This window comes from Epinephelus lanceolatus, chromosome 21, assembly GCF_041903045.1.
Source record: "Epinephelus lanceolatus isolate andai-2023 chromosome 21, ASM4190304v1, whole genome shotgun sequence".
Taxonomy (NCBI): domain Eukaryota; kingdom Metazoa; phylum Chordata; class Actinopteri; order Perciformes; family Serranidae; genus Epinephelus; species Epinephelus lanceolatus.
Genome location: NC_135754.1, coordinates 38343820 through 38369394, shown reverse-complemented (window position 1 = coordinate 38369394; position 25575 = coordinate 38343820). Strand labels below are relative to the sequence as shown.

General features: G+C 44.2%; 1 protein-coding gene across 15 annotated transcripts in view; it reads left to right on the top strand.

Annotated features, from left to right (window-relative positions):
• Nucleotides 1-25575, top strand: part of srcin1b (SRC kinase signaling inhibitor 1b) — a 179820-nt gene that overhangs the window by 113496 nt on the left and 40749 nt on the right. For 9 of the 15 annotated variants that reach the window (XM_033611285.2, XM_078163485.1, XM_078163489.1 and 6 more), the window contains 6 exons: nt 4412-4541; nt 6351-6522; nt 15889-16841; nt 18147-18236; nt 22766-22806; nt 23081-23104. In XM_033611285.2, the coding sequence (XP_033467176.2) occupies nt 4412-4541; nt 6351-6522; nt 15889-16841; nt 18147-18236; nt 22766-22806; nt 23081-23104 (1410 nt within the window). The remainder of the gene's footprint in view (nt 1-4411; nt 4542-6350; nt 6523-15888; nt 16842-18146; nt 18237-22765; nt 22807-23080; nt 23105-25575) is intronic. The other 6 variants (XM_078163490.1, XM_078163486.1, XM_078163488.1 and 3 more) reach the window with 1 other exon arrangement.

The following is a 25575-nucleotide window of genomic DNA, read 5'->3' as shown; positions in this document are numbered from 1 at the left end:
TCCCCTCAGGTTCCCCTTAGTACCAACATGGAGCAGGTTCTGTGTCCTGCACCTTATTATTGAAGCGTTCAAAGCATTTCGATCAAAAATAATTTACATGGCAGGTTTTCCTTGACTTGAAGTGGAAACGGTGACGACATCAGTGGACACATCATATTCTACAGGTCAAATAAGAACTCGCCGACAGAAATACAGTGTGTAGTGTTCAAATTAATAGTTGGTCCACGCTTGAGGGGGAAAAATATCTGTTAATAACTGAGCGCAAGTTCACAGCTAATAAATACAATCTGCCATCTTGCCACTACTGTATACTTTCAGTGCAACACCCTCTGTTGATGACACATCCTTAGATACAATCTCAAAACTGGTGGAAAACGGGCCGGTACGCTACATAGCACCAAGAGTCCAAGAGTCCTACACGGAACCGGTTCAAGAACCAGAGCTAATTTAGGGAAAAGCTGTGACACTGGGTGCGGTTACATGATGGCTTCTCATTCTGAATGAAATAAATCTGAATGAAATCATTCTGAAATAAAGTCTTTCCGGGTAGTTTACATGAGAAATATTCATTCTGAATGAGGGAATCTGATGGGTCGGGCCGGATTCTGTTTGCATTCGGCCCACTTGACGTGCTGTTGTGTTGTGCTATGGCCTGTTCAATTGCTGGAATTTGCTATTTACGTGACAACGCCTGAACGCAACTTCACACAATAACTATGTTGGTTAACAAACTGCGTAAAGTTCGGCCGGGTTCGGTTATAACTGTCTCAGACTCGGGTCGAGTTCAGTCAGGAAAATGTGGCCCGAGCTTTAGCGGTGTGAACTGGCCGATCTGAGCTCGACTCAAGTGGCTGATGGTGTCACCTGACACTCAGCTGATCAAATCGCCAGTGGCTGGTTTTAGAACGTAAACCTTGTCACCCGTTTCTACAGCCAATCAGCTTGTAGTGAAGTCTGCTGGTCAAGTCAAAATGACCGCAGATGGCGTGTTGGCTTGTTGCAACAGGTGCTCTGTCCCCACCGAGCCCGTCCTCATGGTGTGCCGGTGTTGGTCGGAAGGTCGCTGGCATTATTGATTGTATCGTACAAATGCAAAATTACTGGGAAGTGTTTGACAACCTGAGTCGTGCTGATCTGTCCTCCATTTCCTCGTCTCTAATTCCCTGACAATTAGTTTGCAGATAGATCATTTTGAGACAAGGCCAGTGTTGTGTTCCTGTGCTGCTCTGAGAACAGTGACGCTGTGAGACAAAAGGCCTGTGATTAAACTGATAACATTCTGCATTTCCACTTTGGCTCTCCTCAACTGATGTTTCTATTCATCTCCATTCAGGGTGCAGCTCGAGTCAGCGTACCCTCATTTTCACTCTCATGTGTCAGCCTTGATGAATGTGAATCTGTCCCGTCTATTGACATCTCTCTGACTGACGAGCTGAGAGTCAATCACGCTCTGGACGTGTCCACGCATGTAAACCATTAATCTTTTTTGATGTTTTGGACAAGACACATTAGTCGTGACTTTACAGCGTCGTCCTTTTCCAGGGAATTGCTGATTTGAGTTGACTGAAGGCATCAAGTGTTAATCTAGTGAACCTGGTCCAGCCCTCTGAGTGTCAAGTCAAAGTCAGACTTCAGTCGGTGGGAGCGCTGAATACAAACAGAGCTGTGTAACGCTTCCAAATGATCTCGCCAAGCCACCTGTCATCTTTGATTCATGGCTTTGGCAAGAGGCAAAATCATCTGCTTCTTAAAAAGTGTCTCTCTCTAATGTGAGGAGGACGGCGATGCATTCACAGGAGTCAGAGAAGGTGGGACAAAATGCAACCAAGTGCAATTCTCAACAGAGCATCTAAAGAATTAAAAACTACCAGTTGAATGTGAAACTTTGGTAATAATATATTTATATATTCATCTCGGTGTCAGTTTGAGGTGCTTTATAGCAAATTGCATAAAGTACCTGAGTTCATCTTGTCTTTCCACACTTAATATTACTGACACACAGGTGAGAATTCTCACTCTGCTCACAATACTGCTGCAGCTTCCAGCTAATATAAGGATGATAATTATGTGTTGTTTCACGGGACTTAACTTGTTCAGGTGTGATGGCACAGAGGAGAGTGACTGTTCCAAACAACCTCACGAGTTGTGTTGGCTAGCAGGAGTTATGACGACGGGTCTGTGTCCTCATGGTGTTTGTCTTCAGCAGGAAAGTGGTGACAGGGCGCAGGGGAGCGCTTCATCCCAGCACTTCACAGAAAAGCGCTCCCAGCACTGTTCATAATGATGCATTGCGCTTGTGTTGTGTTTCTATGACAACAATATCTTGACACTAACGTTAGCTAGATGGCAAATGAAACTCTACGTTAACGGAGGATTAGGGGCCGTACAGATCAGAAGTTCAGAGAGTTGTCAACTAGAGATGATACGCCGTCTCATGGCGGTCACTTCCTGTCGACGTTACAGATCAGAAGCACAGAGAGTCGTTGACTAGAGATGATACGCCGTCTCATGGTGGTCACTTCCTGTCGACGTTACAGATCAGAAGCACAAAGAGTTGTTGACTAGAGACGATGCGCCGTCTCATGGTGGTCACTTCCTGTCGACGTTACAGATCAGAAGCACAGAGTTGTTGACTAGAGACGATGCGCCGTCTCATGGTGGTCACTTCCTGTCGACGTTACAGATCAGAAGCACAGAGTTGTTGACTAGAGACGATGCGCCGTCTCATGGTGGTCACTTCCTGTCGACGTTACAGATCAGAAGTTCAGAGAGTTGTCAACTAGAGATGATACGCCGTCTCATGGCGGTCACTTCCTGTCGACGTTACAGATCAGAAGCACAGAGAGTCGTTGACTAGAGATGATACGCCGTCTCATGGTGGTCACTTCCTGTCGACGTTACAGATCAGAAGCACAAAGAGTTGTTGACTAGAGACGATGCGCCGTCTCATGGTGGTCACTTCCTGTCGACGTTACAGATCAGAAGCACAGAGTTGTTGACTAGAGACGATGCGCCGTCTCATGGTGGTCACTTCCTGTCGACGTTACAGATCAGAAGCACAGAGTTGTTGACTAGAGACGATGCGCCGTCTCATGGTGGTCACTTCCTGTCGACGTTACAGATCAGAAGCACAGAGAGTTGTCGACTAGAGATGATACACCGTCTCATGGTGGTCACTTCCTGTCGACGTTACAGATCAGAAGCACAGAGAGTTGTCGACTAGAGACGATGCGCCGTCTCATGGCGGTCACTTCCTGTCGACGTTACAGATCAGAAGCACAGAGTTGTTGACTAGAGACGATGCGCCGTCTCATGGTGGTCACTTCCTGTCGACGTTACAGATCAGAAGCACAGAGAGTTGTCGACTAGAGATGATACACCGTCTCATGGTGGTCACTTCCTGTCGACGTTACAGATCAGAAGCACAGAGAGTCGTCGACTAGAGAAGATACGCTGTCTCATGGCGGTCACTTCCTGTCGACGTTACAGATCAGAAGCACAGAGAGTCGTCGACTAGAGAAGATACGCTGTCTCATGGCGGTCACTTCCTGTCGACGTTACAGATCAGAAGCACAGAGAGTCGTTGACTAGAGAAGATACGCTGTCTCATGGCGGTCACTTCCTGTCGACGTTACAGATCAGAAGCACAGAGAGTTGTTGACTAGAGATGATATACCGTCTCATGGTGGTCACTTCCTGTCAACGTTACAGATCAGAAGCACAGAGAGTTGTTGACTAGAGACGATGCGCCCTCTCATGGCGGTCACTTCCTGTCGATGTTACAGATCAGAAGCACAGAGAGTTGTTGACTAGAGATGATACGCCGTCTCATGGTGGTGACTTCCTGTCGACGTTACAGATCAGAAGCACAGAGAGTTGTTGACTAGAGATGATACACCGTCTCATGGTGGTCACTTCCTGTCGACGTTACAGATCAGAAGCACAGAGAGTTGTTGACTAGAGATGATACGCCGTCTCATGGTGGTGACTTGGTGACAACAGGCAGGTTGTTAGAACGTTGCAGAACGGCACATTACAAGTAGTTGCCTGTTTCAAGTCGCCTCACCGCAAATCTTTGGTCTGAATTCAGGCATCATTATTTTGTTTTTTATTTTTCTATTTATATATTTTCGAAAGGGGCTTATTCTGCGCCAAATGTATGTATTATACACTATTTAGTTGGGGGAGTGTTACACCCTTTGCGTGCACTTTGAGGATTGTGCGATTTCTTTTCGTCTTATTTTTGCAGGTTTAGCTGATGTCAAAGCAGCACCATCCTGTTGCAAAGCAAATATTTTGAGGTGAAAATTTTGCCCCCGCTCTCTGTTTTCACCCCTGACTCTAAACTCCATCACCCCCCCTTCAACCATCGTGGATCTCCCTCATTGCTCCTCCCCATCCATAAATGCAGGGATCTTGTTCCTCCAGCTTGGGGAGGAGACTCGCCGGGTGCACCTGACCCACGAGCTGACCAGCCTGGATACTCTGAGGGCGCTCATTGTGCACATGTTCCCCCAGAGGCTCACCATGGCCATGCTCAGGTACGTCTGGATGTGTGTGTAAATATACGTAAGTACACAGGTCATTGAAGCGTCTACATGCTCATTGATTGGCCGAGATGTTATTTTAAACATCTGCAGCGCTGCAGGTTTTATTAAATCAATCACAGGGTGAGTAGTGTAAGTGACATGTTTCATTTTCATCCTCAGACACACTTAGAGAAGTAATATGTTTTGTAAACAGATGGAGAATGAAAGCAGGAAACAAACAGATAAAAATCAATAAAGCCAAAGGAGGTGTGAAATTGTCTCTTTCAGGCCACGAGTGGACCTGCAGAAACTCTCAGTGTCAGAGCTCAGAAATCATGTTGAAATAACAAATGAAAGTCAAACTGAAATCTGAGTCCTCCTCATTATTAATGCATGAAATATAACCTGCAGCTATTGTACACAGTTTTACTGTTTAATAGAGAATAAAAGCATTCCTGGACGTATTTGTGGAAACAGAGTCGAAGCTTTGAGCCTCTGAGTGAGCATTTTTTATGGTCCTCTAAATCTAAGAAATGCTGATACAAAAGGCTTTTTTCATATTTGAGAAGCCTATTTAGTGTAACTCAGGAATTATGGATGTTGTCTTCCTGTCCCCTTTGTAACATTCAGTATTTGGGAGGACCCATGTGCGATAACGTTTTTACTTCACTTGGGCAGTGGAAGCTAGCAGGGTAGGCTAACTAGTGGTGGCGTCATATTACATCATATCATTGGAGTGCAACATATGCAGTAAAACCAGGTCAAAAAGATCATAGAACATGGGCATGATTGATTCGTTCAAAGAGCAAATGCTTTCTACATGAACTCGTTCTATTGTATAACACTAAAGGCCTTTGCACACAGTCTGTTTTTTTTTGTCCGTAATTGTCGCACGTCTGATTGTGTCAAGTCCGAAACTTTCATCCGTCATTAAAACTTTCGGAAGAGGTTTGATTTTATGTTTTCCACCTCCGTCAGAGCCGTTAGAGACGTTTGTCCAACAATCAGTGAAGAAACTGTGACGCTGGGACACAGCTGTGACGAGACAGAGGAACAATGGGCATAGAATCATTTCATTACTCAGACAGCTACTTTCAACAGGGCAGATAGTTATATTCAGGTGGATGATGATGATGAAGAGGAGGAGCACGACCGCACACAGAATGTGGAGGACAGAGAAGGATGACAGATGGGGGAGTGATGACAGCCACATAGGTACCTCCATTGGAGAGCATCTTTTCATTTTGTCTCGTATTGCGAGAGGTTTCTGTGTGTAACGCCTTTCTTTGGATGAGGGATTAAAAACAGACTCAGTGTGCAAAGGCCTTCATGCAGGCGGTGCTGTCACTGCAGGAAAATAAATTCAAATGTCTTCTTTTTGGTGGTGAAGTTCTTAAGACAAAATAAACACCACTGATTTCAGTCTCAGTATTTGATATTCCTCAACACGCTTCTGTAAGGGACGGCAATGTTTTTCAACAATTGGGTGGAAAAATCGTTAGACTTTTTCATCACGGTGTTGATTATAGATAATCTGTATAATCTGCTCAGTGATACGTTTAAATCCATATTGTTATTGTCAGCAGGAGTCTCTTAACTCCAGACCCACTGAATATTAAACTTCTGATGAATTCAATATGAGACTGAGTCCAGTTGATTCTCTCATTACGAGCGTCTCATGCAGTTTAAAGATCTTCCAGTTCCCCCTCATCGTCTGTAAACGAATGTACATCACTGATTGTGAGCTGGTAATAGGAGCTGAAATTGTCTTAGTGTGGACTATTTATCAGTGTTTGTGTTTTGATGATAATCGATGTTCAGGTCTCCCAGCACAGCTCTGTTGATCAAAGATGAGACCCGTAACGTCTTCTACGAGCTGGAGGACCCGCGGGACGTCCAGGACCGCTGCGTTATTAAGATTTACTGCAAGGAGCCAATTTACGGCACCTACCCCGGACACCAACACCCACACCTGGCTAACGGAGACCTGCGGGTAAGTGTGGCATTTTATTCCTCCATCTTTGTGCGGCTGCAAAAATGATTTTCTGAATCACTGAGTTTCCCTAATTGTAAGAGTTTACAAGGTCTTTGAGTGATGTAGGAAAGTCCAGAGACAAGAGAATGACTGAAGACGTTTTTTACAGTATTCGAGACTTTTCATCCACATTAGCTTTGTATTTATTGTGGTGCCAAAATGTAAACCGATGCAGAGAAAATGATCCCGCTTCAGTCACAGTCACCTTTTCCTTCATTACCAATTCATTCTCTGTGCAGCTGGCTTATGACTCATAGATTAGGAAGCGAGACAAACACTTGTCTCTTCTGGCAGTGGCAGATAGCAGCCAACCAAATCATCCCACGAATAATACACTCTGTAATTCCCCTTGAAAATTGTTATTTATTCGCCCACACGCTGGTTTTCATCTCCCACATATCACTGATATTATTTCTGTGTGTGTTTACAAACACTAGTTTGCATTACATAATGTGTCCAGGCAGAAGTTCGTCTCATCCACTCTCTGAGTACGAGTGAGTCATGTGACCTTCCTTACTCCAGCACTATTGTTCCTGGACCATCGCCAGTCCTTCACATCAGCGGTGCTGACTGTGCTGGATGCCAGCAGACTGTAAAGCTGCATAAACACTATTCCGAGATGATAAACTGAGGTCCAGTTCATCTGAGGACTGAGGTTGGTTGTTGTAGTACAAGTCTTGGTACGTGACACAGACGTGGACGTTTCTAGTCGCCTCTTCATCAGCTCCACTAAGTTTGCTTTAAATTTATGCTCTCAAGTCCATGTTGCAAGCGTTGTGGTGCTTTTTGGTGTTGGACGGGTGTGTGGCTGTGAGTCACTCATCGGGGTGAAGAAACTCTCCTCCTGTGACTCTGACAGCACGCCAGGTCGATGTTTTCAAATGTGAACGTCAGTAAACATCAAGGCAAAGATGGAGAAGATAGCAGCAGCTGCAAACCCCACCACACTGACGAACAAGGCCGTCTCTGCATCCTTAGCTACGCTGACATGACATGGAAAGTGTGGAGGACTCAAACAACGGATGTGAACCCGGTCACATGCATCTTTGTGCCAAGCCAGCATCCTGCCAGCCACTGTACAAGCATCGAACAATAAACTGAACGACCTCCATGTCCGCATCAGTTCCCAATGAGATATTGAGAACTGAGATTTCCTTTGTTTCTGGAAAACGTGGCTAAATCCTGTGTAAATGGGTGAATGTGGCATGTTGTGTAAAAATGTGCTTTGAGTGGTCAGAAGACGAGAAGTACAGTCCATTATACGGCTCTCAGGACAGTGGTGCCCCCAAGGGAGGGCTACGTAATTGCTGCCCTCCTCATTGGCCCCTCCTGGTGAAAATAGTTGGAGGCTGATATTAGTGTCTTTAAGAGGCTGTGGAGTGCTCACTTTTTAAGCTAGTGTGAAAGTAGTGGTATCTTACTCACTGGTACCAACCAGGTCTGCTCAGCTTGTCAGGGAGGCGGCTAGATAACGCTGGCCATTTTCAAAATGGTTCCTTGAACTCTCAGCTCAAGATATCTGAATGAAAACTGGTTCAACTGGGAAGCCATGAGTCTCCCCTGAACTTGAGAGCGCTTGTTCCCAGTAAATGTTTTGTTCCTTAGGATAAATGTGCTCCTTCAAATATAAATTTGTCTTTTCAAGGAAAAGGAAAGCCAGCCTCGAAGAACAATGAATCGCCCAACAAGTATGGATCATGTAACAGTTTCAGTCTTTGCACATTAGATAGTAATATGAACTATAAATAAGGAACCAAAGTATATTAGTATGCGATTCCTTAACTCTTACTCTAACTCATATTGACAAAGTTTTCAACTGTTCTATATGCTAAGCAGCATCAGTAACTTCCTCAAATCTAAATTTGCATTTCTGAAACTCAGTTTTGGCTTTTGGTTTTGGTGGACCAACAAGATTACTGGGGGCGCTGCTGGTTCAAAGGCGGCTGCAGAGTGGTGCTGTACGAGTTCAACAGAGCGACCATGCGGCCATCTTGTTGAGCTCGAGCTATGTAAACAAAGACGCAGGCAGACCTGACTGCCCGGAGACGACAGGCTGTGTCAGCTCTGTCCTCAGAGCAGCATTTCCTGCTACAGTGCAGCACATATGAAGACAGCAGGACAACGTTCAGTAACACTTTACTTGAAGGTATCTACATAACTATGACATGACACTGTCATGAACCTGTCATGAACATTATGTACATGTCGTGAACGTTTATGACTGCTGTCATTAAGTGTCATCTGGTTTTTGTAATGACAAGTTGACATTGTTTGGGTTGTCTTGATTATGACAACTTGACATTGATTAAAGTGACATTACCAGAAGTTGTCTTTGTCATAACAATAATAATCATTATGTCAGTTTGTCATTAACACAAAAAGAGGTGCATTTCTTGTCAATGTCAGCTTGTCATTACAAAGACATCTTCTGGTAATGTCACTTTGATTAATAGGCCCGTTTCCACCGCAGGAACTTCGGGGTAATTTTACGGGGCCGGGGCCGTTGGTGCGTGTCTCCACCGAAGGACAGAGTTCCGGAACTTTTACAGGGGCTAAACAAGTCCCTGCCTTGGGGTAGGTACTCAGAACAGCCCTGAGAAACTCTTGGCTGGGGCTTGGGGATTACTTGGTGCTGACTGGATATACTCAAGGAGGGATGTGACGTCAACAGAAAGCAACAAAATAGCCGGAATTTTTAAAACTCGAGACGAGGGTTAGCTCGTTCATATAGCTTCCGCCGCCATGTAAACAAACTCAGTAAACGGTCCATGAAAAAAATATTTTTTCCAGCAGATATCTTAGTTACAACATGATTGAGCTAGCAAAGCAGTTTTGTGTTGCTTTGTGTGGAATTTATTCAGTTTTGGGAAATCACAATGTCTAGAAAGCATCAGCTGACAGGGACAGCTAACAGCAGCAGCAAAGCTAACATCAGGACGTCATCTGTTAAAAGCCTCCCGTTGTCGGATACGACATGAAACTACTCCAGTTAGCTCAATCATGTTGTAACTAAGACATCTGCTGGAGAAAATATTTTTTTCATGGACCGTGACCAGAGTTATTACAGACACCGCTAATGCCTAATAGCTAACGGCGTCCCTACGCCACTACGTCGCCCCGGTCAAAATGGTTGTGCAACAATTACGTCACATCCAGAGCCCGGTAACTTTACAGGAACCTTCCTCATACTCTGCTCTCTCAGTGGAGACACGGCGGTTGAGAGGGCCGAGCGAGAGGACGTTCCTGTAGTAGTTCCTGCCCCCCAAATAGTACCAGGAACTTCTTCAGTGGAAACGGGCCTAATGTCAAGTTGTCATAATCGAGACAACCCAAACTATGTCAACTTGTCATTACAAAAAACAAATGACACTTAATGACAGCAGTGATAAACATTTATGACATGTACATCATGTTTATGACAGGTTCATGACAGTGTCATGTCACTCTTATGTTAGTCTCTATATACAGACTAGAGCTTAGATCGGGCCCAAAAAATCCAGCCCGACCCGGCCCGAGCCTGTGCACATTATGTCCGGGACCGGCCTGGCCCAGCCAATTAACTGTAATTAACGGCCCGAGCCTGATTTAAACCCGGCATTTTTCAATAAGTTGGCTGTTATAATTAACACTAAGGACACACCGAGCGCGTTAGTGCCACGGAAGTCAGGCGCTTGACTGTCCACACAGGCAGTGCATTTCTCCTGCGCTCTCTGTGCCAGTTAAACATCGACTCCACTCGTCTGTTCCCGTCAGTACTCGTTTTTTCACTTCAACAGGTCATTTTAAACATGGCTAAGGCCACATTTTCATCGTCCGTTCGGTGAACTAACAAGCCGGACACAATTGGCGTCACTGCAAACTCTGAATCCATCGCAATGGTTCAGCATATTTTCTTATATATAAACGGAAGTCGGAAACAGAAATTCGCCTCCTCCACCCAAATCAAACAGGAATGCCAAAAGTCGGGGGTCTGTCCCCAGAGGCTGTATCGCCGTCTGCCGGAAGTCAGACGCCAAATACCTTCAAGTAAAGTGTTACCCAAAGTTCTTCACAAAAACTGAATGTAAACAATATAAGACTGTTGTCCAAGAGAAGATAACAATAAGATTTTGATTCACTCTCTGACCAGACTAAAATACAGCATCTGCTTGGACAAAACAGTGTCAGCGTCATAGATGCAGGAAGATATGTTAGAGACAACCGACACAACAACATATAGTTCATCTCAGTAAAATCACACTCTGCCTTTTTATTTACTGCTTCACTTGATACGATTTTTTCCCTTTAAAATGTATGTTTATGCCAATCAGAGTCTGGAGCATGTTCAAGGACACCACTGTCAGCGGCACCGATGCTATCCATGACGTCACCGAGTCAGTGGTAGATTTAGTCTGTGAAACAACAGCAGCAGCTCTCCCCAGAACTACAGTGAAATCACACCACAACCACAAAACCAAAACCATTGATCACCAGAATCATCCAGGGAGCCATAAACACACACGCTGCAGCCAGTCTGGAAACATGGTGAATTATAAAGCAGCAGCCAACGTTGTAGGACGAGGACTAAACTACAGAGCACGAGTCAAAGACGCTGACGAGATCGTATTTCACTGGAGTTTCACTTTGATTCCATGTGAAATAAATAATTGATTGATTGTTTTTTCTCCGCCATCTCTCTCTCTCTCTCTGCCCTCTGAGCAGCAGCTCTGACTTGTTCTTTGGAGGCAGAGTATTTAATTAGCAAATAAAATCACAAAATTGCCCCCAAAAAAAACAACAACCGGCCAGTGGATACGTGTGTCTAATTGCTCAACCTGAACTCACTGTATTCTGCTATAACACAAGCACTATCACCAGAATGTGCAGGTGGGAGCAACACTGTTCTGAGATGTAAGAGCTGTTACATGAATTTAGAAACTGCTTTTTTATCCTCCTCCATCTTTGTACCTGTGACATCCCTCCTGTTCAGTCACTGAGCTCTCATTGATGAGCAACAATAGGATTTATCTTAATTCATCTGTCAGCTGCTCGCAAATTAAACGTAGCATCAGCCTGATTAGCATGATTATGTATGCTATATGCATTTCAGACAGACAGACAGACAGACAGACGGGGTGCCTGATGTCATTCACTTCTGCAGTGTGAGTGTTTTCTGCACGAGACCTCGCATTTTATTGCCGCCTAATTACAGCCTGATTATGGAAATGAGGAAGCGGTAATTTAAAGTGTTAGAGAATGCTGCTTTTATAGAATAAAATAAATTATAAACTAGATCAATTACATTACAGAGGAGCAGACATATGCAGTGCACCAAATGAATTTGCATGTTAAGCAGCTGAGTTGAAGCGGGTGTTGTTCGACAGCAGGACGTTTTTGACACGTTTTTTTGTTGCTGTCACTCAAACACCCCGGGGCCTTTTGTTTACATGCTGCTATGCTTGTATGTGTGTGTGTGTGTGTGTGTGTGTGTGTGTGGGATTGCTTTTCTGCCTGCTGATTTGCATGATTCGCAGCTGCCCGCTAATGTTTTGGAGGTCAGCCGTTTGTCTCTCCCATGAGGGTCGGTCGTTGTGTTCAGGTTGTGCTCGGCTCTGAAACCTTCCTGGCGTTTTACAGCCTTATCAAACCAGCAGGCTTACCTTGAGTTTTATGTGTCTGAGGTACATTGCAGCTTCTGGCATTACCAAGGTGAGTGACCAGGACGTGTGTGTGTGTGTGTGTGTGTGTGTGTGTGTGTGTGTGTGTGTGTGTGTGTGTGTGAGAGAGAGAGCTTATTGAGCCCCAGCCAGCAGGGCCAAGATTATTCCCTGATTGCAGCCCACAAAGCATGACCAGGATTACTGAAGTCCATCCCAGCCTCAGTCTGGAGGACACACTGTGGTTAAGGATGAGATTGATTGGCAGATTTTCCTCAGCGGGAAGAAAAGGACAGTTTTGAAGAGCACCACGGGACAGACCTTTTGGTAGCGTACCTGCGATAGACGCCTTGTGACTTCAGGGGGTCTTGGAGGTGCAATAAAGTGTCTGTGTGTCTCCAGTTAAAGGACGGTGTCGATGCGAGTCTGTTGCTAAGCTACAAGATGGAAGATGATGGCACTAGAGTCATTAGTCTGCTGCGAGGCTGTCCACAGGGTGTTGTTGTAAGAGGCCTGAGGGTTATTATGTGGAAATATTGGTTTTTCAATTTGCATCGTCTCCAGGAGATAGCTTTGTGCGTCATAAGCAATTACAGTGTTGTCTTCCTTTGTGTTTGCTTGCTGTATCTATTACTCTTGGCTGGAACCCTCCAACACGGGATTTCACTCACACTCTGCGTCCTGCTCTGCTTTGTTTTGCCTTTCTCGCTGACATTTTGGGATTGATGCAAAAAGATCATCCTTCATGCTCAGTCCATCAATAAGCTATCAAGTGCAACTCAGAACGCACTTAAGGGGGCAATTTGGAGTCTTTCCTGTCAATCTTCAAACTGCATCTATGAATTACTGTAAAATGTTACAGGAAGCTGCATCTTAAAGATTTTTTTAACTGACTAGTTGCCAGGCCATGTTTCACTACATGTACAGTGTCATTAAGGTCCATATTCACCAAGCAACTCAGAGTCACTTCTACTGTAGGAACTGCAATGAGACTAAAAACACTTCCAGTGAGTGGTGTTGCTGTTACGACACACTCAGCTGTAAGGTTGGTGCCAGTGTAAAATTCTCTAAACTGGAACAGACACTCTGAGTGGAACGTCATGAGACTGAGGCATGGATGTATTAAGAGACTTGGATACAGAGATGGAGGCAGGTCCTCATTCAATACTATCAAAGTTAATCAGTGGCACATGAAGTCAAAAAAAGCTTGATTACGGCGGTATGAAGTTGCCCTGATCGTCCACATGGTGCAGCCCATACAGAAGGTGCACCAGAGACTTAAGCGTTCAAGCGGCTAACTTGTATTAGCCCTTCGCTAACTTAAATAGCAATTGAATAATTCAATCGTGCAGCTCTTCAAGACTTTCAAAATGTCATTGGACTGAATGGATCAAATCATCGGGCTTGTGACGCCCAAAAACATTTATCCACTGATTTACAGATGTCTCTTTCACAGTGTAAGTACATGGTAAAATGTCTTGTTGGGCCTGATGGCGTCATGTGACGGACCTGGAAGTTGGAATTCTATGGTCAAATTGGCTTTAAAGGGATAGTGCACCCAAAAATGTAAATCCAGCCATTATATCCTCACCCATATGCCGAGGGAGGCTCAGGTGAAGTTTTAGAGTCCTCACATCACTTGCAGAGATCCAAGGGGAGAGGAGGTAGCAACACAACTCCACCTAATGGAGGCTGACGGCGCCCCAGATTCAAACGTCCAAAAACACATCATTGAAACCACAAAATATCTCCATACTGCTCGTCCGTAGTGATCCAAGTGTCCTGAAGCCCCGACATAAAAAGTTGTTTGGAAAAACCTCATTTGAACTCTGTTTTTAGCCTCATTGTAGCCTGTAGCTCTGACTGCCTCTCTGTGCACCGCGTGAGACCAGCGAAAGCACGTGAACTCACATGAAGGCGGTGCCCATGTCTCACGGTCTCGTGCAAGCACACACACGTGAGCGCTGTGGACCAGCTGTGAGCACTTCCTTTCAGTCATGTGCTCTCGCAGGTCGAGGAAATGTCTCATCTAGTAGTTATCAGATAAACAGGAGCCAAAAAACAATCAGTTTGATTTGTTACTGCCAAACTTATTGATCTTTTACTGAGCTCATTGTCATCAACAAACATCTCTCCTGCCACCGAATTTATAAATAGGCAGAAAAATATTTTAAGGTAAAGAGTCACTTCAGTATTTTTATCCTGGACCCTCCTCTCAGCTATTTTTTAAACTGGTCCAGTACTGAGCAAGAGGGCTGCAGCCAGCAGTGGCGAACAAGGCTGCAACGTTACCACATTTATGCACCATCAACATACGTCCCCTAAAGTGCTCATTTTTGCCACTGACAGGCTCAGATTGTTACTGTAAGTGTTATAGAGAGGATCCCTACACAGATAGACCTTTTTGTTAAATAGCAAGATCTTTTTTTTCTTTTTTTTAACCAGAAGCAGCCCCGAAATCTCTACTGCCAAACCCACCAGACTCCATTTAAATAAACAGTCATTTTAACGTGTATATAGCCAGCATCATTTCACATCTAACTGGGTGTATTGAGGGTTTATTTCAACCAAACCATCATTTACTGTCTGTGATTTGGCGTTTGATCTCATTCTCCTCTTGGAAGGTTAGGAGCTTCCGGACCTCATTGTTTTCCCAATTTGTGGACATTTTCGGCCACTGTTCTTCTTTGAGTTAGCTGCTAACTGCTAACAGGTACTTTTTAAATCTCCCGCATATGCGTCGCACATGTAACACGTTGTCAGAACATCACACTCATCTCACCCATGGTCCCATCCTGCTGTCCTGTTTACAGACATTGTTTCGGCGCTGTTACTTCCTGTGATGCCAGCTTAAAGGCGAGACAACTCTGTCCGCCCATTCTGCAATTGTACCTTTGATACAGAACACCGTGGTGGCATAATGACATGAAAATTCAGCCTTGAAGCCTGATTGTAAAAGTTGTCGAATATTTTTTGCGCACGCCATTTTTGGCTTTTGTCCGTACATACATTTTTAGTATTGATCCTACGCAGTGTTTTATACGCAGGGTTTATTTCAACCAAACCAGAGTTGGTGATGGTTGTAACGGTTGAAAGACAAACCAAGACAGGTTTTGTGAGTTTTTATTTGTTTCTGTAGACTTTTAATGAAGTGTGTTTTACGCTGATAAAATTACTGTTTTTTTTTTTAAACAGATTCTGGTGGGTTTGGCGATAGCCTTTTCAGGACGGTTCCTGGTTAAACAAAAAGGATCTTACTCTTGAACACAAAGATCTATCTCTGTAGGGATCCTTTCATAATGTCGTCCAACACTTACAATACCAATCCGAGCCTGTCAGGGCAAAACACTGTAATTTGACAGTTGAAACATGCCTGAGTGTTAACATTGCAGTCTGTTTCACCACTGCTGTCTGTATCCCTCTTGCTCTGTACTGGACTAATTACAAAAACTGGTGTTTCCATCAGACACAAAACATGTGACAACAGGGTCCAGACTAAAAGAGTTGCAAACTTTTCCTTTAAGAAGGTTGCTACAATTCCTTTGCTCCTCATCCTAAAACTTAAACATAATATATATATATATATATATATGTATATATCCTTTTTCCAGTTAGGACTGATTTCCTGCCCTGAGATACCTGATCCTGACAGGCCCAGGTCTGTATCTGTTCTCTTATGTGTTCATAGAGGGAGATGGTGTATGCACCTCAGGACTCTCCGCCTAACCGCCGCCTCAGCAACCCGCCCATGTCTTCCCAGCATTCATCTTCCTCTGCCTCCCCTCAAGGCTCGCCGTCCCGCGCCCGCCTCCTCTACAGCGGCGGCAGGCCTTCTTCCTACGCCGGGCCACCGCACCACACCCACTCCCTGCCGCACCCACACCAACACCCGCACTCCCAGTCCCACCACTCCTCTCCCCACCAGCAGCCACAGCTCCACCAGCCCCATCACACCCAGCAGGCCTTCTGTGCCTCTTCCAGCGCCATCCTGGAGCGCAGGGACGTGAAGCCTGATGATGAATTGGGAGGATCCAGGAGCATGGTGCTGCTGCGGGGAGACGAACGAGGAGGAGGCGGCATCTACGCAGACCCCTACTCTCTGGGCCCCGACACAAGTCGGCTGAGTCTCGCAGGAGGGCCTCACTCCCCTCTGCCAGCCAGAGCAGACCCTTATGGCTCCTTATACCGCCGTGGAGGAGGCGGAGGAGGAGGAGGAGGAGGAGGAGGAGGTGCTGGATCCATGCGTTCACTCACCTCCTATTCAGCAGCCGCTTTACAAGGAGAGCTGATGGAGACCAGTGCTCTGTACAGACCAGGAGGACCACTTTATAACGACGCCTACGCTGCATCAATGCTGGCCATGGGGCTGCGGGTGCCTCCACCTTCCTCCCCACAGAAGATACCCGACATGAGGGAGTCCTATGCTGGCACCATGCCCAGCCGGGGCTCCCCTGGGAGGCAGAGTTTGAGGAGGGACTCTGTCACCTCCTCTGTGTTTGGGGACAGTCCCAAAGCTCGGGGCCAGGGCTCAGCGCTCGGTCTCACCTCAGAGCAGCTCTGCCTGATGGCCGGTCCTGGAGGGGAGGGAGGGAGCGCCGGAGGCTTCGGCTCCCCTCTGCTGGGAAATGAAACGGAGACAAGGTAGGACGTATTTCTCAACACATACTTCTGTGTGCAATCTGCAGTCTTCATTCATACTAGATGCCACAAAATAAATCTTAGACACTGGACCTTTAAGTATGTTCATGTGCACATGTATGCACTTATGCACACACCATAGGCGTATTTATCTGGATGTGTGATGGTTATTTCAGCACTCAGCACACCTACACGTTGCACCTTTCCCTCCATGGGCAACGCCTTAGCAGAAGAAAAATTATGTTTTATCTCCCAGTATCCACCAAAGCATAGTATATTTGAAAACTGTATGATAACACTGTAACACAGGACCAGCTGCACAGTCCATGGATCAAAAGCTCTGGCAGATGGTAGGCAAAGGTCCCCTCCTGAGCAGCCTGTTTCACATAGCTGTGACCAGTGTTGCCTCAGTGAAGTAGGTCACAATGGTGCTACGTCTTACTTGGAGCTGCTGCTCATGTTTGGCCATCTCAGTATAATTTTCTACATCAGCATTTTCACCATGTGCGACCGAAATGTGCTCCTGGAGTGTGTGCAGAACACGGCAGTTGTGCTGCCAAGTATTTTACGAATGAAGGAGTGAGCTCTTTATGTAGACTTGTGACACTCGGCTGCAAAGCATGACCATCTCAATCAAACTGGGACTTGTGGTCACCATAACTTAGCAGGCTGTGCAGCTGTCAGAAACTTGAACGATGAGTTTAGACAGTTTATTCAGATGCACCATCGTCTCCTGACTCAAAGCTGGCTGCAGATCTTTTTCAGTAAAGCACTTTATACTCCAGCAGAGCAGGGTGGTATAAGATTGGCTGGTGTCACCGTATTGATTTGACTGATTCCTCAGTTTTGGGCTCTCAGCACTTTAAAGACAGTTTGCTGTTGGTCAAAGGTACAAACTCATGGGTCAGATTTCGCCGCTGCCAAAGCTCAGGGTGGATTTACTTCACTGATTCGGCAATTCCAATGAAATAAATTGATTTCTGTCTGAAATGTATAAATGCTGGTGTGAGTCAACCTCTGGTGCTCCTAACAGCAGTGTAGTGTTGAGAGTGAAACTATAATCCTGGCTGGTCAATACTAAAAACTATGAGTCGTTATCCGTGAGCTGTTTTATCGATACAACGGTGAATCTTGAAGCGGGGATGAAAGTGATACCAGTCACACACACACACTTCCTTCATTCCTTCCACGTACAAATGGAGCTTGAAAGTTGGAACATGGCGGGAGCACTGGGACAGTTTATAGTATTTATTATGCATTATGTAATTATGATAAAGTATTCTGTGTATCTCTGGTGTGTGAATCCAGGGAGCGTATGGAGGCCATGGAGAAGCAGATAGCGAGCCTGACCGGGCTGCTGCAGAGAGTACTGAGCAGAGCGCCCGAGGCAGAGAGCCCGTAAGACACACACACACACACACACACACACTGAAAACACACTTTATATACAGACCATATTCCACACAGGGCACTATAAATACTTAACATCTCCAAACGATCAAACACATCCAGTACAACATTTATACCATATTCCACTGCCTTCAGAACAAGAGAATAATGGAAAAATACACCAAATAAAAGTGATCATACCAAAAATGACTCGTAGGCATCAGTGATACAGGAAAAATATTATCATTCATGTCCAGAATCTTAATTTAATGCCCACTGCTCTCTAGGGTTGGGAATCATGTGTTTTTTTTCTGATACAGGTGCCGAACCGATACTTTTAAAATGGTACCGGTGCTTAAACGGTGCCTGAACCGATACCTCAAAATATGAGTTTTTTATGGAGGTTGAAAAGTGGCACAAATGAGCCACCTTTCAGAGGTGTGTGAGTGTTTTGTTTAACAGTTTTAAGTTATAATAAAAACAATGTTTTTATTTATTTATTGCTGAGGCAAATTAGAAATACCTAGAAATAAATATATGAACTCTGTTAACAGTTTTAGAATATAATAAAAAAAACACTTAACAATTAACATTACAATAATATTAACTCTATTAAAGTCCGGTCTCTGTCGGCAGCCCAGGCTCCGCAAATGGCAACAAAAACATTTGGATCCAGGCTGCACCAACCAGCCAGCGCGAGACCAGCGAAAGCAAGCACACACACATGAAGGCGGTGCCCATCTAGCTCCGTTGTGTTTGATAACATTGTTGAATGTAAACGGAAGTGACGCCCAACGGTGCTTAGCGTGCCTTTAAATACTAATATATACTCAACAAATGAACGAATGAATGAATGAATGAATGATTCTGTTACGTGTAACGTCCAATAGAGGGAGACATAGCATTAAAAAAAGCACTGAAAGGAGGCACCATAATATGCGTTTTGTTTCGGTCCGGTAGGTATCGATCGTATAGGTACCGGGTCCATATAAGCACCGACTTTCGGTACCCAACCCTACTGCTGTCGATCATGGAGAACAGAGGTTCCAAATTGTTTTGCCAGGGCGTCAGTTGGTCCTTTAAAAAGTGTTTTTAATTCCTTTTTATACAAACTAGGCTTTAAAAGTCATTGAATAGTCTTTAATTTGAATTTTGGAGCCCTTAATTGCTACATATGACTTTGCTGACTACTGACATAATATTCTAATAATCTTTTTAACATTTGGTTAAAAATGATCCTGAAGAAGTCTCAGGAAGAATTCAATATAAGCGGGACAGTAAAACTGGTGAAACTGGTAGAGAACAAGGTCGATGTCGAGAGTGTTGCTGTTAGAGATTAAAATGTTTTTTACTTCTTGCCGTCCTCTACGATGGAATTTACAACCAGATGTTTTGTAGCTCCTTCACACAAGAGAAAACACAGGTGATCTGGACACCACTGGAGTAATTCCATAAAATAAACAGGAAATATTTGAGTTTAATATATTTTATTCCTTGTAGGAATATCAGTGTTGTGTGCCTTCAGCAGCCCTACACCATTAAACCTGTAACTTATGGGTTCATTCTGAACACAAGAGGCCTTTCCTTTCAGTGTGGCGCTCTGTTGACTCTGTTGACTTAGCTGTAGCGCTGCATTTTGAATTCAGAGGTTGTGACATTTTGATGTCTTGTGATGTAAATGTCTGTTCTGTTGGCTTTGCTCACAGATGGTCAGCTAGCTGCGTTGGTCCATGTACTTCGCAGCCATTTGTTTTTCATTTCGAAATAACAAATTGAAACATGCAAAACCAACCATTACCTGTTTTTTGTTTTGAAATGACCAAACGAAAAAGGAAAAAAACGATCCGTCTGCCGTTTTTTATTTAATAATAAAGAAAAGAAAAACGAATCGTTATGTTATCTGTTAGCCGATTTAATTTGGGAATTTAAAAAAACCCTGTGGGAAACTCCTTTCCCTATTTTTTGTTCGTTTCTTCTGCGCCCAGTAAGTTGCATTCATGTGGTCTATGAAATGTACATACAGAGCATGTGCATTTCCTTTAACTACTGGAATATTGCTTTATCTGACATGTTATGCTAATAAATAACTTTTCTAACTAATCTAGGTCACTCTACATGGACAGCAACTAACGGCATACCATATTACACATCTGCAAAAAATGATATGCAATACGTGAATTAATAAAAAGTTTTATTACCATGGACCAAACTGTTACATGCCAGACAAGGAAGCCAGGACCCAGTTGCAGAGTTAAGTTCAAAAAACAGTTTATTTACAAAGTAGCAACAAAAAATCAGTTCACAGAAAAGTACAAGCAAACAAAATATCAACCAAAACTCTTTCTGAGGGAAAAGTAACAACAGAAAAGGCTAAACTGAAAATCACCATAAACATGGGAAAAAGAGCAAGAACAAAAGTACAACAAAAAGTGACAAGGCACAAAACTCACTGAACCTGGAGACCAAACACTGGAGCATAAACACGTGGCGAGAGGCAGGAGATCACTGAGAGCACGAGCGTAATGCTAGAGCAAAGAGAATAATCCAGCACTGGAGACAAAGAGAGTGTGGCTTAAGAAGCCGGCTAATTAGGCAGAACGAGCTGCAGGTGTGCCGGGAGCCCCGTGCTCCCAGAGATCGCCCCGCCCCTCGGCACTCACTCTGCAGGGAGAGGGAGAGAAGGATCAGATAGCAGCAAACACAGTTTCACAGAAAATCAGGACCACAACACAAACTTTCCTTTTCGTCCGCCAGTTTTCTGTGAATGTGACGTCAATTTCAGTCAAGTCGGCAACTCCTGTTCCAAAATTATCTCTGAGTTGTTTTTCCGACATGAGCGGGTGTTCATGTGTATTTTCCCAGTCGGAAAGTCATTTTTCCGATTATTCCGACACCACATGAATGCAACTTACTGGTCACAGAGAAGAAACGAACAAAATATAGAGAAAGGAGTTTCCCACAGGGTTTTTTTTTTTAATTCCCAAATTAAATCGGATAACAGATAATGGATAACGATTCGTTTTCCGTTTTTATTTTCTTTATTATCAAATAAAAAATGGGAGATGGATCGTTTTTTTCCTTTTTCGTTTGGTCATTTCAAAACAAAAAACGGATAATTGTTGATTTTCCGTGTTTCAATTTGTTATTTCGAAACAAAAAATGAATGGCCGCGAAATACACGGACCTGCGTTTCCATGTGTCAACATAGCGCCCCCTGCCCACCCTCTAGTCTCCACGGGTTAGCTTACTTTAGCCTTGGCCGCCAAAACACGACTTTAACCAAGAGATCCCTTTGTGGTAGAAAGGCCCAGAGGAAAATTTCTCCCAACTGCATATCATCCGCATCAGACGGGAGCTAATTTGGCTAGCGGTGCTGCTCACGTGCGAGTAACGCTGGTAGCGCCGGTCCTAGTAGCTGTGGACAAACACCTCAGGTCTCCTCAGGTGGGTAAGTGGCTTCGCTTTGAGCCGCAAAGCCCCTTTAGCATTGTTAACTATGTTAGCATCATTGGCCATGCTAACACTGCTAACACAGCTAACAGTGATGCTACAGGGGTTTGCCTGTCAACACTAAGCTGCTTACTCACTAACTTGACCTGAGGGGAGAGACCGGAGGGTGGGCGCAGTTTTTCCACAGCAATGTTGGGTCAGGATGGTGTTACTGGCGGTAATCGCTGAATGAGTGGTGTTGCCACCTTCCTCCCACCGGACCCAGCTGGTTCACAGTGCAGAGCAGCTAATGCTAGCTAACCAGTGGAGGCCGGAGGGGCGGGCACTATGTTTCCACAGGGTAACGATGTCTGTCTTCACACAGACACAAAAATATTCTCGACAGTTAACCAGTTAATGGTTAGTCTTTAATGTCCCTAATCTCTTGTAAACAACACGGCATCACCATGGAAACATATCGCCATGCATGTTTCGTTTTACTGTCCCGTCATGAGAGAGGAGGCGTAGGCATACTTTGTCGTGCAGAACACAGTTATCAATCTTGATTGCCGCCATTTCCGTGGCCTGTTGTTGTCCTACTGCCTTCAAGGACCTTGGGGAAACTAGCACAACATCCATTGAGTTCCTTGCTTTAGGAGACAGGGTGGAGTGCCGTATCCCCCTCTACGTCACCGAGTGTCAGAGTGGATGGGGGCTGACTTTGTTGATAAGGTGTGAACAGCGTGGGTGCTCCTCAGTTTCAGTCGGCAAAGTGTCTCTAAGTCCCCCGGTGTGTCCTCGACTCAATGATTCTGATCATTTTAAATAATATTAATAAAAAGAAAAAGATTTTATGTCATGATAGTTTTAATAAAAGAATCAGAAAACTTTTCACAGGCCCTGCTTTGAGAATCACTGCTGTAAGTGAACAAGCAAGTGATGTCAGACACACACACACACACACACACACACACACACACACTTAAAAAAGCTGCCAGCAGCACATACAGTATATTTCCCACATTTTCCCACCATATATCAATAGCTTCTCAGTAGCTAAGTCGATGGTGTGTTCTGGCTGTAAATACTGTAACACTTGCCTCTTCCAGGGAGAAGATTGAGTCAGCCAGTGACTGCTCAGGAACTGACAGTAAGTGCTTCCTACTAAAAAAAAAAAAAAAAAAAAAAAGAGACAAACTATTTCCTATCACTGCCTGTCACTGCTCCCCTCTGCTGCCTGTTTGATAGCCACATAAATTGGCTCTTCTTCCTCACAGAGCTGCTGCTATTTCATTTTCTCTGCATAATTCTTAAAGTGCCTCATATGTGATCGTAATGGCTGACTCTGCAAGCTTCTTCATACTGTGTGTGTGTGTGCCGGCTTTTTGCTGCTGTGTAACTGCTGCTCATGCTTCTTGTTTTAGCTGGACGAACTAAAAAAAAGAAAGGTAGCTATGTGTTCCTGAAGTGTCTGGTACCTGTTCCCCCGTGTGCACCCCACTGTGGTCTCTAGTCTTTATTTGGATCCCTGTTAGCTTCCAAACAGTGTGTGTGTGTCGTCCTGAAGGATTTACCTCCCTCTCAGCAGGTGTCCTTCACTGTCCCTTCCTTCCCTGTTGTCGTGAGTAAAACAATCATCTGAGTTGCATTAATGCTGGAACAGAAATATGTTGTGAGATGACGAGATGATCCATGTTCAGAACGCCCAGTGAGCATCTGAGCATGTGTTTTGATGAAGCTGCATGTTTTCAAAGGTGAATAAGAGCAGAATAGAGTTCTTGTAATTAGGGATGCACTGATTTACCTGACAATATTCGCCCTGCTGACTCCCATCAACCTGTTGGCACATAAGTTGACACTCACCATCAGCAGTGGCCGATGTTTTTCTGTTGTTGCACATCACTTGCAGGCTAAAAATCAGGGCTTGAGACAATAGAAAACATATTCAGAATGAACAGAGATCTTCCCCCAGATACCTTCAGGAGAGAAGGATGCAGTAAACTCACCATCGAACAGGAACTCACCATGATGATGCTTTATTGTAAACAACTAAGAGGTACTGACATCGTCAGGAAGAGAGCTAGTTAGCATTAGCTGTTAGCAGCCAATTGGCACCATCAATTTATAAAACTAACAAGATGCCAAATATCAAGATGGCACCTAACCAATCTTATGGAGTCAAACCTGACATCGTCATGACAGATTTTTACAGGGTTCCCACGGTCTGGGAAAACCTGAAAAAGTCATGGAATTTTACAGTTATGTTTTCCAGGCCTGGAAATGTTATTAAATTATTCAACATTGGCCAATTATTACATCAATTGGCCAAAGGGGGGCGCTATAGCAACCCATTGAAATGTCAAACTTTGAATGGGCATATCTCATGCCCCGTATGTGGTAGAGACATGAAACTTTGCACAGAGATGCCTCTCCTCATGAGGAACACATTTGCCTCAAGAACCCATAACTTCCGCTTATATAGATTTTCCACCATTTTGAATTTTTTGAAAAACACTTCAAATGGATCTCTTCCTAGGAAGTTTGAGCGATCTGCATGAAACTGGGTGAACATAATCTAGGGACCAATATCTAAAGTTCCCTCTTGGCAAAAGTTGGAAAACTTACTAAAACTGAGCTTCTATAAGCTCTCGCTGTGGCTCCCCCTGTGGACCAATGTCTAATGTTTGGTATGACTAAGTCATGGTATGGTATGCTGCTGCAACAAGGGCTAGCTGTACCTTTCCCATGTGAACTACCAGTGCGCCCCACTTTGAAGTCAATACAACATATAAACACTTTAACTATCTGCCTTTCAACGTGCTGCCTCAACTACCAATGTACAGTTTTAGCCCACTAACTATCCCACTATTGGCAATGGTACTACTGTACTTTCAATAAAGCAATCGTACTATCAGATTCACAAACACTCTGTCTGAATACATTGCTCTTCTTAATGGGTTCAGTTGACTATTTAATCTGCAATTTCCTATGATCTGTATCCCAAACACACACCATGTGAAACTGTACGTGGGCAACTGTGCACTCAATGGGTACGGACTAGTACAGTAATATTCTGTGGATAATCCTCCACGTAATGTAACATCACGGCAAATTTATTTTCTTTAGCTTAAGCTTAATATAGTTTTAATTTGCATCAACATGTGACAACGTTTTGTTTCCATTTGAGTCCTTTTCGTCGTTGTCTCCCTGGGTTCATCTCTCCCTTCATGTGTGCCAGCTCGCTGAAATTATATTTGAAACAGATCTGTTTAAAAATGGTGGATGAATTGGGCAAGTAAAAAAAAAAATCCTGGGAAAGTTTGGAAATTTTGTGCATGAAAATGTGTGGGAACCCTGTTTTTGAATGTCTTCTCTTTGCTTGAGGAACATTTTATAAATATAAAACCACCATGGATCAAAACTTTATAATAGACAGATTCAAAATTGACCTTGTTTACAGTTCGAGTTGGTCCGTCAACAGTTTGACAGACGTCTCTAATACAGTGGTGGTCTATGGGAAAAATGATTTTCGGGCTGCAGAGATTTGTTTGCGACAATACTGCGAGACTGAGTGGCGTTCCCGGTAACCTAGTTGGGAGAGAACAGGGATCTTCCCAGGACGACTTTGGGACAAAAGGACGCGGTAAACTCACAATCAACGTGTCCCTGATAATGCTGCATTGTGATCAACAAATTCATGTTGAGATCAGCAGAAGGAGAGCTAGTTAACTTTAGCTGTTAGCCGTTAGCAGCTGGCGGCTGCAGCTCACAGCTATCGGAGGTTTCATTGAGTTACATTATGATACAAATCAAATATTGGATGAAGGTAAATTTTAATCTTTTAAATGTAGTTTTTATCGAGAAACTTGAATGAATTCAGCAGTTTGAAGGAAATTAGTCGATGTCTTCACAATGTAAA